The sequence below is a fragment of the Etheostoma spectabile genome, chromosome 11 (genome assembly GCF_008692095.1).
Source record: "Etheostoma spectabile isolate EspeVRDwgs_2016 chromosome 11, UIUC_Espe_1.0, whole genome shotgun sequence".
Lineage (NCBI taxonomy): Eukaryota > Metazoa > Chordata > Actinopteri > Perciformes > Percidae > Etheostoma > Etheostoma spectabile.
In genome coordinates this window covers 8937673-8957739 of record NC_045743.1, presented here as the reverse complement: position 1 = coordinate 8957739, position 20067 = coordinate 8937673, and the positions used below count along the sequence as shown (strand labels likewise).

The window sequence follows — 20067 nt, the reverse complement described above, 5'->3', positions numbered from 1 at the left end:
TGATTAAACAGATTCTCTATCTCTGCCTGTGGTCCCCACTTTGTATACTATACCTTGTAACTGCAGTACCAAACAACGCCACAGAGTGTCAGCTTCATTTCAGAAAAGGGAGACAAATGCCGGCAGATTATATCATCAGGTGAGTATGAATATTAACTTGGACTGATTTTACAGTACCATTCACTAGATGAGAAAAAGATTTCCTGGCATTTATTATTCACTCTTAGAACTGTACAATTTGTACCCAAAGTGGAACATATAGGCCTTAAACAAGTAAGAGCAACAAAGCAGCAAAATGAAACACTCCAGGAAACTAGTTTTGCATGGGGAAATTTTAACTCTTTGTACACATTACTGCTGCAGTTCAAAATTTGAAAATATACCTGTACAGCATATACAGTTTCCAATTAATGTTAATATTCCTGCATAGGATTTTATACACTAATTTTTCTATATTTGGTTACTTTGTGCATTTAACATAAGTATGCGGCCCCAACCTACATGTCACTAGAGGCCACTTGTATGCTACACATTACATTCTCATGGCTAAGTAACTCAAATTAAAGCCTAATATTTGTATAAAACAAAACATTTTGCCAAATTAATAGACTAATCTTTGTAGTTCTACACAAATATGACTGTCCTCTCCTCACACTAAATTAACTTCTAGCAGCTGAATCATTTGCACCCTGGCAGCACCATGTTATTCGATCTAAATGGCGTGCTGCCAAGTCTCCCTTTGGCCCTTTAAGGCTTTATCCATCTGCAACATCTGAACAGAGTGTCCAGTTACATTTTCTTCAAGGTACTTTGTCAGTTTCAGTGCTTTTATCAGACCCTCAAAGATCCTTTTATCCATGTCCTTTAAAACATCACCTCACTGTCCCATCATTGATCATGACCTCGTAAACAAGTAGAAGCCTGGCACAGGTCAGAAGAGGCCAGGTGAGATCTCCTCACTAGTGTCCTGCTCCCGCTGTTGCTGGCTATTCCTCCTCCCGCCAGCCAGAGCCTCTGAGAAGCTCTGCAGGCGTGGGAGCAACTTGGTCAGTTTGCCTTTTTGTCACAGTACAATGTCACAGCAGGGCTGTCAGTATGAGAGGATACTGGAGGAGGTAGGTCCTGAGCCAGCAGCATTCATCTGCAGATTTCCAGAGGAGCTTGACCTCCGCATGTGAGGGAGCAGGTACGGGTCACTTCCCATCTGGTGAACGTCGATCCGGTCCTCCTTCCTGTATGCCAGGCACCGCCTTATAAAGGCCTGGAAGGGGGAGGAATAGTATAAAAGATTTGCAGGTCAATCAGGTTATAAGATATTTTTTCTTTGATAATAAAGAAAGATTTTTAAATGGCTGTATCCCTTTTGTAAGTAAGTTCACATACCTTTGCTTCATTACTGGAAACAGGCTTGACAGGAAACTGAATGTCTGTAGCTTTCAGTATGGTGTTCTCCTGCAGGATGTCCTGTTGTGACTGATTGTGGCCAAAAGGCTGAAAAAGTAGGAGAAGTGCTTAACCATGCAGGGAATTACAGAAACATTAAAAGGGTAGAATCTGAATTGCCCTTCTTACCTTCCTTCCATACAGACACTGAAAAAAGATAATGCCCACAGACCACACATCCACCTTATTGGAGATCTTTGGAGGTTCTTTGCCAACCACAAAACATTCAGGAGGTAAGTACCTGACCAGAACAAAAAAAAACATTTAGTGGACAGTAACTCAACACATTTACTCTCTTCATACAGTGATTAAGTACAATTTATTGGCACTTGTCCTTTACTTGAACATTTCTATTTATGCCACTTTGTACATATTACTCCACTACTATCTATTTAACAAATTTCACTAGTTACTTTTTATTTGTTGAGATTTAAACCCAAACAAGTTAAAAAATATGAAGATATGAGACTAAACTACCACTGTACATTCAGAAGTTAAACTTGCCCCCACTGCAAACCATTACAGCATTAAGTACTGCTTACAGGTTAATGCAACATTGAAAGGGATCACTTTGCTTAAGCAGTACCTTTATTTTGATACGTGTTAATTTGCACTTTTACTTATAATGGAATATTTTTATAGTGCGGTATTGCTACACTGCATGTATACTGTATGTGTTGATGTACTATATATAAATGACATTTCTTCTCACCAATAAGTCCCTGCACCCTGTGATGTCAAGTCCATCCCATCGACGCCATAGTTGTCATCATCCATAATTTTTGATAGACCAAAGTCAGTGATTTTTATTTCCCCACAGGCTGTGCCGTCCACCAACAAAATATTGCCTTAAAATCAGAGTAAATGAAGTCAGCACTAAATAAGAAATGGCATACCATAAATTGGATGACTGCTTCAGCCAACTAGATAACTGACAGTCAACTGGCAAAATCCCACTACTATACTTAGAGAATGGTGTGTTCGTTTGTGGTAACCGTCAACATCACACTTTCCTTGGTTTACTGCTGGAGATCAAATGGTTTGAGTCCTGTCAACTGTTTATACCAAAAACATTTAATTTTACTGATAAATACTTGGCACTTTTACTTTTTGTTCATGTTTGCATCATGACTTGGCCCAAATCATCCCAGTTGGAAAGTTGTGCCACAAAACAGAAAAACTTCCAGAGTAGTCAGGCAAGATTTCTGAAGTATATTGCAGATTTGTCGTTTGTCCTTAGCTAACATTAGCACAGTGTTGGTGTTTTGGGATTCTTGTGGCCAGAGCACAAGTTAGAAGTTATCCTTCAGGGCTTTATTGCTGTTTAAACCTAAACCTAGTAAACTTTATATTTTACATTTATTGTTTTTATTATTATTACAATTATTGTTTTCCGATATTTTCCAACCGCACTTGAATGCACCTTCATTTCACGCAAAACGAAAAAAAAAAAAAGAGGAGCAGCTGTGCTTTGTGCTAAAGCTTGTTGCAGGAAACAGTCAGCTGTTGGACGAACTCCTGAGAAGTTAAGTGCTTGTATTTCATTTTTTACCTGCAGTGTTTTAGGCAGTGATGTTTCCTGTACCAAACTCTCACACCCCCTCAAAAAACAGACTGCCAAGACTGATCGCTGGTTACATGATTGACTATCACAGGGTGACGTTTAGTTACACTTCTCCAAAAGTTGAATCTGTCTCAACCTTTTGCTGCAGCATTTTTCCAGCTCCCCCTGCGGCCCCCACCACCACAGACTAATCCCATTCTGAATGAATGGAAGGACCTGTGTTTTTGCCAGAACGTCCGTGGACCGCTGCAGTCTATACGAAAGCAGCCTTAGTGTAGAAAGCTTGGTCTAACCGCAGCACCGCTGTCAGTGTGGACACCACGCGTGAGCCGCAGGGAGGGAGGCGCTGTGGTTTAGGCGTTACCCTTTCATGTATGTGTCCACTATATGGATATACCATTTAGTCTCTATGACGTATACATTATTCAGCAACACCGGGGGCCCGCAGGGGACGGTCCTCTCTCCCTTCCTCTTCACCATCTACACCACAGACTTCAACTACCACACAGAGTCTTGCCATCTTCAGAAGTTTTCTGATGACTCTGTTGTGGTTGGATGTATCAGCGAGGGGGACGAGGCTGAGTACAGAGCTGTGGTGGGGGACTTTGTCACATGGAGTGAGCAGAACCATCTATAGCTCAACGTGACAAAGACTAAGGAGCTGGTGGTGGATATAAGGAGAGCCAAGGCACCAGTGAGCCCTGTTTCCATCCAGGGGGTCAGTATGGACATTGTGGAGGACTACAAATACCTGGGAGTGCACTTGGACAATAAACTGGACTGGGCCAAGAACACTCAAGCCTTCTACAGGAAGGGCCAAAGCCATCTCTATTTTCTGAGGAGGCTGAGGTCCTTCAACATCTGCAGGACGATGCTGAGGATCGATGAGGTTTTATGAGTCTGTGGTGGCCAGTGCTATACTCTTTGCTGTTGCATGCTGGGGCAGCAGGCTGAGGGTAGCGGACGCCAACAGATTCAACAAACTGATCCGCAAGGCCAGTGACGTCGTGGGGGTGGATCTGGACTCTCTGTTGGTGGTGTTAGAGAGGAGGACGCTGCCCAAACTACATGCCATCTTGGACAATGTCTCGCACCCACTCCATGGCTTGCTGATAAATCACAGGATTTCAGTGATAGACTCATTTTACCAAAATGCACCAGAGCGCCACAGGAAGTCATTCCTGCCTGTGGCCATCAAACTTTATAACTCCTCTCTCTAAGATTCTGACACGCAGACAGGTTGATACTGGACAATATTATCTGTATTATCTGTTTTGTGCAATAACACTGGCCTGACATGACTACTGACAACTACAATTAATTATTATTATTACTACTTTTCACCATTGCAATTCCTTAATCATGTAAATAATGTATAATACTATTTCTTTTTACTATGTAAATACCGTACATATCCACACTCCTTAAATTTCTTTATTTATATTTCTACGCTGATATTTATACTATTTGTGCAACTGCAACACAGAGTTTCCCTTCGGGGGATCAATAAAGTTGTCAGACGCAGCACTGGTTGTCTCATGTCAACTATCTGAATTTTTGGCTAAGACCTGGAGGACAATCTGCAGAGAAAGAGCACTGGTGCTGCCCAAGGCCACAGGTGAATACTCATGCTTTCCTATAACTCTTTCCAGCTGCACATGTATTTTGTTACAATTTATTTTCCGGTTTGACCTCTTTTAAAATGTACAAATGATCCTTAACATATTGCTGATTCACCATTTTTCAGACTATGTCATTGGAGCCAATGTACAAAATGCCACTTCTTTCTTAGGAGATGCACAGCTAATTTATCTATAATGTACAATGACAGTAAACGCATTCTATTATTACTGCACCATAATGTAAGAGTTGCAATATGTGCCATACACCTTTTGTCACATCCCTTAATTCAGTTTATTCTGCTTGGAGTTCAGCCCTTTGCACAGGATACTTTTAAGGGGTGGGGTGAGGGTCAAGGGGGATTAGGAGAAGTTAGGGGGGAAAGCAATGAAGAGGGCTGGGGTACAGGGGCCAAGTCTCAGAATTGGATTAATGTATAGTAACTTATATTTTGTTGAATTGACAGGATGAGAGTCATCAGTTGTCCAATTAGGTGTGCTTACCTGGTTTAAGATCGTAATGGATGATAGGGGGTTTGATTTCATTCAGGTATCTTAGTGCGTTTACAATCTGCATGACTATAGATCGTGCTTCCTTCTCAGACATTAGCTTATGCTGTTTCAAGTAGAAATCCAAGTCGTTGCCTTCGCAGTACTCCATGACAGTGCAAAACCTAGTGAATGGTAAAAAAAAAAAAACTTTTTAAGAATTACGGCCCACATATAACATAAACTGAAAAGTGCTGGAAAGGAAAAGTGCACTAACGTGTCCGTGTCCAGTGAGAAGTAATCGTAAAGTTTCACGATTCGGGGGTGGTCCAGCTCCTTGTGTATTCTGTACTCTCGACATGCATGTCTGTGGAGAGAAAGGTAATTGTGCTTCTATTACGAACCAAAGCATGACAGTACAAAGTACTGCACCCGCACTGACAGCCTGGCATTTAGGCTTATGGAGGAATAAGTAAAGGATATCAGAACAGTTTGTTGAAGTATGTCACAACATTTGAAGCACTAATTACAGTACACTGCAGGTGAGGTTACATATTTTCACATGGGCCATCATACTTGTGATAGTTCTCCTTTTTTTCATCTCTCCAGTTCTTGTTAAGTTGGTGGATTTTCACAGCAGCATATCGTTGCTCAATCAAGTCAAAAGCCTGCAGAACATATGCACAAAAAGTTGGCTTATACTTGAAAAGCAACACCTGCTAAGAATATTATTTCACTTTGACACCTATGACATTAACATTTAATGACTAACCTTGTAAACTTCACTAAAGCCCCCTCTTCCTAGAAGGTGTAGTAGCAGATAGCGTTCATTCAACGTTGGGTGATCTTTGAATCTTTGGATGGAAAAAACAACACAGAAGACAATCAACATAACATGTATACCTACAGTATGTGTCACTGACCAATTCTTCAACATTAGCTTTGCTGTGCCAGTACATGACCAATGTAGAAAAAGACGAGAAAGCTTCATGCAGTGAACAGTTACTTAATATCATCACTAGGGTCGGGTACCAAGACAACCGGTATCAGCTGGACCAAAGAGCAACGCGGATTTAGGGGCCTCATTTCGGGGCCACTTAAATGTCGGTGCTGGTCTCTGATACGACGTTAGAGGCGACAGAAGCATCGCTGCATTAGACGCATGTTAACATTACACTTGGCAGCAGGTAACATTAACGTTAGCTAGAAGCTGGCTTAAATACGGTTATAATGCTTACAGCTACACGTGTAAAGTGTGACTGTATTTCAAAGTAGGGGATTCCAACACCAGGATGTACAACAGTTTGCAGCTGCTGTTGTTGGAAAAACACAGATGGTGCCTTTCCGTGCATTTAAAGTTGTTGTAGAATACCCTTTTCCCATCTAGTGGTCATTTACATTTGTAATAAATCATTTAATTTTGACCATCTGGTTGTTGTTTTTTATGTCGGCGACAATCATTTTGATCTCTTCCTTTTTTCTTCAAGTATCGTTTTAGCACAGGTTTAAAAAAAAAAAAAAAAAAAAGCTATACCCAACCCTAATCACCACTATGGATGAAGATACTGGCCTTTTGTGAACATCATGCTCCAATGTCAATACAGTAACTGTCAAAGAAATTGATTCAGACTCACTGTGAGCTGTCTTCATTATTTATTCTCTTCAGCTCTCGAATGTGAAGGTTGCGCACTCTCTCCAGACGTTCAAGCTCTGCCTGGATCTCAGCTTCTTCCTATAAATGATTCATGCACACAAACACACAAATGCACAGAAGGGACTTCAGAACTCTGACTACAAGAAGAGGAGCGCATCAAAACCTACTTGCACACAGCTGACTAGTTCTGTGTTAAATATTAACGGTTGACTTAGTGCAGTCTGTCATGGGCTGCCTGTGCCTATTCATTGGGAAAACAATGAAAACGTCGAACTATAGGGTGATTCAAACAAAGGAACAGTGGTTCAACTCAAGAAGTAAAAGAATCAGGCTGAATATGTTCTTTATGTTCATATTGAAAACAAAGATTTCCTATGAATATGCATATGTAAGAAGATAATGAATCCAATTAGGTTTATAAAAAAAAAAACGGTGTAAAAAGCATCCTTGTTCTACACTGGCCCCTGGATAAATTGAGTAACTTGAAAATAATAATTATAATAATATTACATAAGGTAATGTGTCTGTACTGCACAGAAAGACAAATTCCCCCCCCCAGAAAAACTAAAACAAATGTTTTTAATAAGTTGTTGCTGCAGGTTCAGCATTGGCAAACCTTCTTGAGATGTCCAAGACGCAGTTTAAAGATCTCTTCCTGTTCATGGTACTCTGCTAATGTCAGCCTTTCCAGGATGAGAGAGATAAGAAAAAAAAAATTATTTTCGTTAATAGCATCTACATGTTTACTTTGAATACTACATTCAGTTTTACTTTCTGTGCATACAGTACTGTTACACTTGCAACCTACAACAGAAGACTATGCAAAATAATAAGCCAAAACAACACTCAATAAATCAACTCTAGGACTAAACTTACAGTTGAGGTAGGTTGGGTTTTAGAAAGGGATCACTTTCTGCTCCATTCACTGCCTTGGTTTTGCGTTGCTTTGGCTCCAAGTTTGTAGTTGGGGTTTGGGAGCTGCTGGACGATGGAGGTTTCCTCTTGGCTAAAAGTTTTCTCTGCCTCTCAATGTCCTCTCTCTGTTGGTTTATCCACTCTTGCTGTCTGCAAGTGGAAAGCAGGGTTTTTTTGTTAGACAAGATTGGTTACGAATTCCATACCCATGCTCCCATACGTTTGCAGTTTACATCCATGTCTGTCCAGACTTACAAAATATTATATTATGTAGAAGACTGTGTAGGCATTTAAATAAAAAAAGTGTTTTTACTGCAAAACATTGATGCTTCACGCACATCTTTAACCCTGCAACACAGAAGATCTATACAATCGCCAGTTTTAAGGTGGGCACCCAAAATTAATGTCACCAATTTAGTATCTGAACAAATGTCTCCCCTTCCGTGTAAGAGTATGGCTTTGAATAATGGCCAGAAAAGTGTTTTTTTTCAGAGCATTATCTTGTCACAGTGAAGTTGACCTTTTGGATATAAAATACCAGTACTTAATTTTATATTTTATTAGGACAACATTGTGAAAATTTTGGGAGGTCACAGTGACCTTGACCTTTGACGAGGGCAAGGTAATATATCAATGTTGTATCGATATCACAATATAAGACTAGATATCGTCTTAGATTTTGGATATATCGTAATATGGTAAATGTTGTCTTTCCTTGGTTTAACAGGCTGCATTACAGTAAAGTGATGTAATTTTCTGAACTTACCAGACTGTTCTAGCTATTCTATTATTTACCTTTACTAAGTCATTAAATCATTTCTAGAGAATAGAGAATTTATAAAAATCTCATTGTGTAAATAACCTTTTGTTAAAGCACCAATAGTCAACCATACAATATTGTTGTAATAGACATCAAGGTATTTGGTCAAGAATATTGTGATATTTGATTTTCTCTATGTTGCCCAGCCCTACCTTTGACCACCAAAATCAAATCAGTTCATACTTCAGTCCAAGTTGACATTTGGGCCAAATTTGAAGACATTCCCCTGAGGGAATGTTTCCACCTGTTGCCGGCCAACATGACTTTGAATAAACATACACGCCGACTTCCTCAAGCCAAGTGGCATGTTATCTGTCTGCATTTTGAGCTAACTGCATGTATGTCTACGCTGTATACAGCTGGCGTACACACCACTTGCAGTCTTATCGCAAGAAGAAAGTGATGGTTGAGTTTAGGAAAAAAAATGACACATTGGGTTTAGGAAACGAAGAACCGGTTGGGTTCAGAAAAAAAGAACGGGGTTGGCTTTAGGGAAAGAAAAACAACAACAAAAAAAACGGTTGAGTTTAGGACACGTGACACGCAGGACCAGATCCCTGGTCTCCTGAGTGAAAGTCCGGTGTTTTACCTATCTACCACCCCGACCAACCTCAACACGTACATTTTCGCTCTTTCATACTAATCACTACGGCGTACATTCACACGTTATAGCAAAGTAATGTAAGTCAATAGAGGCCAAACAACGTTGATAAAACACGATAAAAACCGAGTATGCATCTAGATAACACGGCAATAATGGCATACGAATTGCCGAGTCATACATACGCCATTTCATGCAATCAATCTGCACAGAGGTATAAAATTGTGCTTCACTGTAACAAGAATGTTTCTGAAAAAGTGTGTTTCTATAAGGATAACTAAAAATAAACTAATAAACAAGTGTGTAAAACAACTAGAAAATAACATGATCAATAAGACATAATTTCACTAAAAGCTTCTTACTTTACAAGGTTCTGGAAGGCATAGCCATCAGTCCACTGTTCTGTGAATGTTGCTCCATGTCTCACTGTAGTGAAATGGCCTAAACGAAGTCTATCCTGCATGCTTTTCTCCCGACAGGCCTGCTTCTCCTGGGTGCTCTGAAGAACAATACAAAATATATAGTGGGGCTCAAAAGTTTGGGCACCCCAGGTAAAAATTTGTATTAATGTGCATAAAGAAGCCAAGAAAAGATGGAAAAATCTCCAAAAGGCATCAAATAACAGATTAGACATTTGTTTAATATGTCACAAAAATTTAGATTTTATTTCCATCAATTACGCTTTCAAAATAACAGAAAACATAAAAAAGACGTCTGCAAAAGTTTGGGCACCCTGTAGAGTTAATACCTTGTACTGCCCCCTTTGGCAAATATCACAGCTTGGAAACTCTTCTTGTAGCCAGCCAAGTCTTTCAAGTCTTGTTTGAGGTATCTTTGCTCATTCTTCCTTCCAAAAGTCTTCCAGTTCTTTAAGATTTCTGTCACACACTGCTCTTTTAATCCATAGATCTTCAATTATGTTGCAGTCAGCAGATTGTGAAGGCCATGGCAAAACCTTCAGTTTACGCCTCTTGATGGAATCCAAATTTTGAGGTGTGTTTAGGATCATTATCCATTTGTAGAAGCCATCCTCTCTTTAACTTCAGCTTTTTCACAGATGGCATCAAGTTAGCGTCCAAAATTTGCTGAAAGTTTATTGAATCCATTTTTCTTTCTACTCGTAAAATGTTCCCTGTGCCACTGGCTGCAATATAACCCCAAAGCATGATTGATTCACCCCCATGCTTAACAGTTGGACAGAGGTTCTTTTCATTAAATTCTGTGCCCTTTCTTCTCCAAACGTACCTTTGCTCATTCCGGATATTAAGTTCTATTTAAACCTCATTGGTGCACAGAACTTGTTTCCACAATGCATCAGGCTTGTCTATATGTTCATTTGCAAACTTCCAACGCTGATTTTTGTGGTTAGGACGTAGAAGAGGTTTTCTTCTGATGACTCTCCCATGAAGACCATATTTGTACGAGTATCACTTTATAGTGGAATGGTGTACCATAACTCTAGTGTCTGCCAGGTCTTTCTTTCTTGAACGTGGGTTTTGACTTGCTTTTCTCACAATCCTGCGAGCTGTTCTGTCTGATATTTTTCTTGGTCTTCCAGATCTTGCTTTAACGTCCACTGTTCCTGATGACTGCCATTTCTTAATTACATTCTGAACAGAGGATATTGGCATCTGAAAACGCTTTGCCATCTTCTTATAGCCTTCTCCTGCTTGGTGAGCGTCAACTATTTTCAGTTTCAGTTTTCTAGACAACTGCTTAGAAGAACCCATGGTGCTGATGGTTAGGGCAAGGTGAGATGAGTCTGGGCATTTAAAACCTTAAGATGGACATCACCTGGTCTTTCCAGACGATGACTGAGAACAATCCATAACAGGTCTCAGCTTTCCAAAGGGGGCGGTGCATGCTATAAACTCTGCAGGGTGCCCAAACTTTTGCAAACCCCATTTTTTTGTTTTCTTTTATTTCCAAAGTGTAAATGATGGAAATAAAATCTAACTTTTTGTGACATATGACATATAATGTCTAATCTGTCATTTGATGCCTTTTGGAGATTTTTCCATCTTTTCTTGGCTTCTTTATGCACATTAATACAATTTTTTACCTGGGGTGCCCAAACTTTAGAGCCCCACTGTAGATTTGCATGGGGTGCTACAGACATACAGTATATGTTGAGTAGGGATGTCATGCAACCAAAAATTTAGAATTTGATACCAATGCAGGTAAAATTTTGCGTTTCTTATCTTCCATGAGTTCACCTAGAACTCAAACGGCAAGTATGTTAAGCTAAGTCTGATTCTCTCTAACATTGTTTTTTCACATTGAACTGGGCTGATTAAAGTTAACTGACGTCATGCTGAGGTCCGCTGGCTGGAAAAAGCGCTAATGTCAGCTAGCGTTAACATTAGGCTCCATGTGAAAAAACAACAGCAGAAAGACAGACTTACTTGTGGTTTGGAAGTACCAGGCAAACTTGTGAAAGCTGTTGTTGCAGATGTACTGTAAAGCCAGAGGCTACTGCAGTCAAGTCGAGCTATTCTGTGCTGATTGAAGTTCTTTAGCATTTAGCGGCAGACTAGAACACTAGAACATGCAAATATGCTGTCCCCCTTAGGTCCGGAAGAATAGCATCCCCAGTACAGCCAATACCTTTGGCACTATGGGAAAATGAGTACCAGCATATGTTCTGAATTTTGGCATTGACTTGGTATTGGTTCTTGTGACATCCCTAATTATGTTTATAAAAAGGGTTAAGAAAAATAATTAATTTACCTTTTCTATGAGCAACTTCTTGCTCATTGTGATGCATTTATTCAAGCGTTCCTTGTACTTTTCAAGTAATTTTTGTTGTTCGTCTATCTGTCTCCTGAGATCACAGTTTGCCTACAAAAGCAGACAAAAAAAAAAACGGTATCAGTAACTGGACAAATTATATTATTCTCCCATTCCACCAATCATTTTAAATATTAAAAATACTGCTTATAATGTTGACAGACAAATTAAGGTCCGTCTAATCTTTTGTAGAACATTGTCCAACTTGTGTTAAAAGTCACATCACACTCGAGTCTTCCTGCGATTAAACAGAGTAAGATCTTCTCCTTACCCTTAGCAAATCGTCTATTCTGCCTTCCTTCTTCTCAAGGTCTAGATTCTTAGTGCTTTCAAGGGCAGCTAACTTCAACACTGTGAGGTCAGTCTAGAATAAATACAACAAAAGAAGTTGTTTAAAACTTGTCCAGAAACTTCAAACCCATTACAACAATAAAGAGCTGGTTGTGCCCTCACCTGAACAAATTTGACTGCTAGTTGCTTTGGATGAGTCATGTGGTCCCCAAAAGACAGACCTGTAGGAGAGGAGCTATTTTGTCTAACCTGCAACAGAAGGTGCATTTATTTGATGACAGGGCAACATCAAACGGAGCAGCAAGAGATTTTGAATGCAAGTTTTTGTGTAACTTACAGCAATACCCTGAGCGGAGTGGGAATGTGAGTTCTGGGGTGAACGAATCACTTGTGGGAGACCTCTCACAGGACTGGACCCATTTCCTCCCTGGAACTACAAGGTTAAGAGAAGAAAGTTGATATCACTGCCAAACATTTAATATAAGCAAAGCCAATAGTGGCTCTTTTTCTATCACAGTACTGTTATTTTGGAGACAGGAAATGGATTATGCCTCAGTGGTTGAAAGTCTAATGTAGCACACATTCACTCAACACTTGCTTTCAATGTTTGAAACCACTGACAAAAGACAAAAAAAACAACCTGAAAACTTACATCAAAATAATCACTTATTTTGGGTCCTCGCACAATTGATTTCCCTGTGAAAGGAAAAGAATGTTATTTATTAAAGTATGTCAGAAATTGTGTAGCAAAAGTGAAAATGTAACCAGTTTAACACCTTGGCTGCTCTCTGATTGGATCTCAGGTTTCCTTTTTCTGCCTCTGGCTGTTTCTGACTGTTTCTTCTCTGGAGTCTGAAAGATAAATTTTGTTGAACAATGTTTGTTTTTTAAACACTTACTACACAAAAGGGCTGTTTTGACCTTTAGACTTGCTGCTGCTGTAACAGCATCACAACAATGTGGTTGTCTGAAGCTACCTGTGGGAACAGTCTATACAAAATAAAAATGTTTTTCTTATCAAGTTGACAAACCAAAGCATTTATTTCAACATTTAATTAAATGACTGCAATACAAAGTACTACTGAAAATTACCATGACATATTTTAGCTGTAACAATAACAGATTTCACTATGACTCATGCAACTGCTCTTTATAACCACAGTGGTGGAAGATAAACAGCTCTTATCAGAATAACTTTTATTTTTAAGATTTCATCATATACCTACCGAATAAGCAGGAGAACCACTTCTTTTCACATCTGACCCCTATTAAGTGAGAAAGGCAAGATTTTTTAGACATACATAAAATGGAGCACCAACTGGGTATAACCAGCAGATTCTGTTAGTAGAAACAAGACAGAGAAAGGTCAGTAAAAAGGTCTACAAGTATTCTTATAGGGTGATATAATGAACAGCAAATAAGTCACAATCCTAGATTACTTATCACATGGCCTACTATTCCACACACTTTATGACCACTAAATCCAACCACGGCATTAATCAACAGGGACTGGTGTGATTGGAATTGTCCCTTATTAGGAACAATGTCACAAGGGAGTGCTGAGCAACCAGAGTTTCCAGTTATGTATAAATAGCAGTGTGTACAGGTTAAGATCAAAAATGCTAAAAAATGCTGCTGAAATAGGTTATTGTAGCCTTAAAGGGCATTAAGACAAACAGCAGCAATACTGAAAAACAAAACTGTTATGGAGCAAGCAGACATCATATATACAACTTAGTCACACTAGGACTCAGGTATTTTACGATACATACAACCCTAAACATGCTGGTCTACTGTCCAGCTAAAAAAAAGAAATCTGATCTGGTAAGCCATTGTCACTTAATACTTGGGCTCCATTCTTATGCAAGAACATATTTACTTATATAATCACCTAACTTGTTTACAATAATGATTTGTCACTAGTATGTGCCAATAGGTTAGTGTACCTCTGACTCCTTGTCGCTTGAGGATCCCAGGCTTCCAAAACTGTGATTTGAACATTCATTATTGGTCAAACCCTTGGAGAGAGAGAGAAAAAAAAAAAAAAAGATTTTAAGTTGAGATGTGGACAATTAAAACTGTATTTTGACCAATTACTATGTACAAACTGACACAGCTAAATATTCACTCACTTTGGTTCCTCCGCTTGTGCTGCCAGTGCTGCCCCCTGTGCTGCCGCTGACCCCGCCCATAAAGCGTGCCTCCAGCAGCTCCTGTCTCCGGGGGTCCAGGCTGTGCAGCTCCTCCATGGTGCCTGGGAAGATTAGCAGCAATTCACAGTAGGTCTCAGTTATTCAAGAATAAACTTAATTGAAGCCTTTAAATGCACCCACTCAAGAGCAGATGGCGCAGAGTTGTAATATAGGGGTAATTATTATTTTAGTCCAAAAATATAGGCCAAGACCCATAACCCATCGAGGCATGTCAAAGACAGGTTTCACTGTGAAGTACTGAGGAGTTAAGCAAGATTTTCTTTTCTAATGTTTACTCCGGTTATCACAACCAGAGGCCTGTACTACGAATCAAGATCAACATGCCCTGGATTTATTTCAGTTACCCAGCTTCACCTAACCTAACAATCGCAGTCCTGCATAAGCTGTGTCACGAAGGTGGTTAACAACTATGTAGTGAATATGTCCACTACTTATTAGCCACTACTGGTTGCCAATTTAGATTATTGTTTCTAACGTGTACTCACAATAACAATGTCCAGTCCCTTCCAATAGATTGCATTTGTGGCATTTACTTTCTGTTGCCTTACAGCATCGACTTAACTCAAATTAAGTCCAAAAACCATAACATAATCCGAGCAGTTAAAAATTGGTTGCTCCTCTTTTTCAATTAACACCTGTTTGCATCAATACAGGAACTTAAATTACCCAAGGCCAACCTTGGCAAAACAATGCAATACATTGCCCCGTGTGGCTTGGAGGAAACCCATCTGCATGGCTTCTACAAACTTGTTCAATTAACGCAGGGTTTCCTAATCCAGCGACAGGCGCGTTCACATAAAAGAGACGATGTTTACACAGAATGTCCAATCACAAACATTTACCAGAGCCACATATTTTAAATAAGAACAGCAAACTATAATTCTACATAAATATGAAAAACACAGACACAGTCGCTGCTTTCTAAAACAGGAAGGAAAGCTGGCAAAAAAAACAGCAGATGATGTAAATGCTTAACTCACAACACTTATCAATATCACTTCCCCATCAGTCAGGTACAGGAGCTGACCATAACTACACTTGTTCTTTCCATAACGGTCATTACTTTAGCCTATTATTACAGTTGCAACCCTGGCAGTGGTAAGCGATCGTGTTACGGGGTTGTCTAAATGTTTCAACTTTTATGCGCGCACCTCTCTCTTTCTCCGCGCACCTAGCTCCAGTGGATCTTCTAGGAACGGTGACGCTGTCATCAAATCGATGGTATTAATTGGTCGGTAGGCGATGCTTTTACACCGGTTGATCTCTAATCCTTAACATAACCTGCTCCCAAGTGATCCATCATCGTGATACACAAAACCCTGGGTTGAACCTGAAGTTACCTCATTAACGCCAACTCTTGCTTCGTAGTACATGCCTTAGATCTAGGGCACAGCTTAACACTAAAAAAATAAATAATAATAATGTCACCATAGAAATCTATGATAACTCAAAATGCACAGTAAACATCCAGAAGAAACAGGCATCTATATGCCACAAATACTATTATCCTGAGAGTCCAAGAGCAATGTTTCAACTGCTAGGTACTGATGAAAACTCTGCTCCTTATGTGAGCTCCCTGGGCTTTAGTGTTGCTGCTGACTCAGAGGGGTCTGCCCACTAAACTTGTGATTTAATGGAGACAATCATTTTATATCTACGTAGAAATCAATTTAAATGGAGAACATAACACACTGAGAAATATTTCCTAATAATAACTACAAAATCCAAGTAGCTGGGAGTAGGGCATCCTTGTGGTCAGACAAAGATTACTTAATGAATGTGCACCAATAGATAAAAATGCTAACTCTTACCATCCATTTAAAGCCACACACCAATCAACTATGACAGCAGCAAACTAGCAGTCTAGAGAAGACATGCTCCGATACCATTTAATAGCGCGCACACACACACACACACGCACGCACGCACGCACGCACGCACGCACGGTTGTCCAAATAGCTCATTTAATTACACTTTTATTTATATAAAAAACAACAGTGTTCCTTAATAAGTAGAAAAAGTCAAATACTACTAGTGTACTTTTAACTTCTTTGTTGACGTACAGTATGCAAATAAAACCTTAGCAAGAATAGCTGACTGAAAAAGCCATTCATTACATCCACAAAAACACTGTCCACTTTTAGGTTATAGGCCAACATTACAGCAAGCACTTCAGTGTGCAACATGAACCCACTAGAAAAATGCACCGTGACAGGTATACAGTCATCTCACTAATTAATACGAGACTATATTCCAGATCAGCAGATGATCCAGTAGGTGTCCAAAAAAAGCAAATAAATGGCTCACATGATTATAATAGATATTATACGTTGTTATACATCTAAATCACCTCCAGTCAGTAAACCAATACCATCCACAAAACCAGTTGCAAAATATAGTAAATCATTGTAAATATTTAAATAAGTTCTTGAACAAAAAAATGAATAGCCTATTTTTATTACCAGTGTGTTTATTATAATTATAACAAAATTATTATTATTAAATAATACTAATAAAAGGCTTGTATCTGGCTCCAGCTTGCAAGCAATAACCCACCAACTTATACAATGAGAATTCAAACATCACCCTCCTTTTTAAATAACCACCATGGTGCTAGTTTTGGATAAATTTAACATACATTTTAGGACTTTTTGATTGAATGTTTGCTTGACTGACTTGCTGGTTATGAGTCTGTCTTCAGTTTTAACCTAAACTGTGCTATATGGGATACAATTTGATGCCAAATCTTGCGATTACTGTTAATGTGCCAGATTTAGTGATACAGTTTTGATTTACCATCCTACTCTGTAAACCATATGTTGTATTGCAGGGAAATGGAAGTGTCAGCTCTAGCAGCACGGAAGCAAAGGAAATGTAGGCCAAATTCAGTGCTTGATATTCAATTATCAGATGCATATAATTGTTTCAAAACAAACATGCATCATAATAAAATCTCCATGAAAGTTATAACTTAAAATAATAATGTGGTTCACTGAAAGACATTTCCCTGTATTAAGACGTTTTTGCTTGACTGCCAACCTAAATTGTTTATATTAACCTTCTCTTGTTTGTCATCCACCAGAAACAGAAGGAGTTTGACTATTTCAACAAATTTTTGCCAGCTCACTTTTTCCAGATAACATCCAAGATCACATTAACAGTCACTACCCTCCCATGCTAAGAGACACTTAAGTAGGTTAAAAAAAATGTTAATAGGACAAACCTTAGTAACAATCTGGCAACAGGTCAATTTTTTCTTCCTAATAAAGAGTATAGTAAAAGAAAACTGACATATTGTCTGATTATTACAAAGACAATGGGTCTGTGGCTTCTATTCAAATTTGCAGTCTATTTTGCAAAAAAAAAATCATCTTTTCTGTACAACTAGAAAAACGAACGAGCAAGTCTAATTTGCATTTTGAGTATATACAATGGTTCTAAATATTTAGCCCTGTAATTACCAATACATACATACATACATACATAGGTTTTCTCACTTAATTTGCAACCATTTTATTTAACAGCCCACTTTGTACCTTTTTACACAAGTACAACTCATGTAGTGAATACATGATTGGTATGATCAGTGTTTTCAGTTTTATCATTCATTGCAATATTCACAAGAAGCAATTGTTCTAGGCATTTAATTGACCAATGCAAAAGATACTTTTAGAAGTCTAGCTTTAAAACTTCTCTGCTACTTTTCATAACAATCTTGGTCTAGCTGAGAGGCTCCATAACCATATCTCACTTTCCCCCCAGTTTTATGCCAGTTTCACATCATAACATATCAGATGTTATAGGATGTCCCTTTGTTTCAAACATGAATGCCTCAGTGCATAACTATTATCTACATTCAAGCCCCTGCAGGAACATGTGGTTGAACCCTTTTAACTCTTGCTGTGGATGCCATTTAACCCTGTGCTGCTCAGCAGAGTGACCACCTGTTTAATGGCAGACCCTTGGAAAGTCCAAAACCTCTCTGGCATAGACTGAGTTGGATTACTTCCACCTAGGTTCACTCATTGACAATTTAAAAACAAAACACAGACAACAGTCTCCCAATTTTCTATAACCATATAGCTATCCATTGAATAATGTACATAATGCATGTAAGACTGATAATGCTAATACAATGAGAAGATTCCTTAATGTCCAAAGCTAAGTAAAATTCTTCCATCTTTTCAGTATTCAGTGAAAACTACAGAGGGTGCAAGAAGGCGTAATTGAAATAAGTCACAACTACATTGGGTCAACAAAAATGGTCAAATTAGCAGAAGTTAACGTTATCGGATTGTGTGTGTGGATTAGCATGCTGCACTGCCCAAAAACAGCATGAATCCCATGGGTGTCCCTCGTTTTTGTAGGGGCATCTAGCGTTAGATGATGGTCTTTACTCTAAGTAAGTAGGCTAATACTAACAGGCCAAACAAGGCTAACTTACGTACCATCCAGTGCAGCAGCATCTCTAGCAAAGGGCTAATTTAAAGACAATGACTACACTTAATGTTAGATACCGACCGTCATGTTTAAAACCGATCTAAGACCTTTCTGCACCGTTAAGATGATTAACTTTTAATCAATACACATGCACAGATATTATGACCACTGTTGGTAGGGAAACACCAGTCTACACACAAACACAGTGCGATGCCCACCTAACTTATCCGGTGATATTACGTTAACCATCTTCAAAAAACGTTTGACTTATCTTCTTGCATTAACTGATCCAGTTTCCATCCATCTGTAACTTGACTAGTGTTTAACGTTACTGCTATAACAGCAGCATGCTTAAAGGATGTGCCGACTAACGTTACAGCAGTAGCTAAGCTTTCTGTTCTCGCAAAGGTTTATCGATATTGAGCACGTTGTTTTAGGGTTAACGTTATTGCACTGGCATAGCCAAGACTGTCCTGTCTTCAGTGCTAACGTTTCTAGCTAGCCAAACAGGCTCAATTGACTTTGGAGCCGACTCGTTAGTGTAACGTTAGCTAGGAAGCTGGTGTCGCCACCAAGATTTGCGTGGTTGTTTTAATTCGATTTTCTTTCGTTCTACATAATAATGACCTAAACCGCCAGGTAGAAAAGACATGCACGTCTTAATACGTTTAACAAACCTTCCTGTGCCTTCACCACTGCCGTGGTATATTGCTGAAAACACGGTCCGTGTTGGGGACGTGGAGAGCTGGGACCAAAGATGGCGTCCCCTCCAAACTTCCAATACTTTGGACACTCATCAAGATACTTTTTGTATGTTCGTACTGCAGCGCACACAGTAAATCTTAAACACAGGCTGTGAAATTAACCAACTGATATACAACTGCTGTTTTTAGATGGACACGGCGACTACCACTAAGTGAAAGTGTCTAATTATTATCTGTTTTTAGGGTACAAACCTCCTACACCTCAGCAGTGCGTCCTGGCTCGAGGGCCACCTCTCGTCTTCAAGTGGTTGTTGCCTATGAAACGTCATGCATCGTGTGCCATAGATAACTATGTCGTGTGCAAAATTCTTATCGCGAGGGTAATATAATTTTCTCAGCGTCAATAAAAACATGAAGAAAACAGTCCAGACATAAAGACTACCTTTAAATGATACACTGGACACATGCATACCGGTTACCACATGATGTGTACACGTTGTAGACTGGTGGAAAAATTACTGTAA

General features: G+C 39.2%; 1 protein-coding gene across 1 annotated transcript; it reads right to left on the bottom strand.

The window, feature by feature from the left end:
* Nucleotides 1–174: 174 nt before the first annotated feature.
* tlk1a (tousled-like kinase 1a) lies at nucleotides 175–19863 on the bottom strand. Its single transcript, XM_032528938.1, is given in 24 exon segments — nucleotides 175–1261; nucleotides 1384–1491; nucleotides 1573–1684; nucleotides 2156–2291; nucleotides 5131–5300; nucleotides 5393–5482; nucleotides 5692–5783; nucleotides 5888–5969; nucleotides 6750–6847; nucleotides 7386–7452; nucleotides 7646–7834; nucleotides 9468–9604; nucleotides 11836–11946; nucleotides 12167–12259; nucleotides 12349–12435; nucleotides 12524–12619; nucleotides 12839–12882; nucleotides 12963–13038; nucleotides 13413–13451; nucleotides 14133–14204; nucleotides 14319–14440; nucleotides 19517–19559; nucleotides 19561–19593; nucleotides 19595–19863. Coding segments are annotated over 24 exon segments (2310 nt in total). The 5' UTR covers nucleotides 19637–19863; the 3' UTR covers nucleotides 175–1090.
* Nucleotides 19864–20067: the final 204 nt, after the last annotated feature.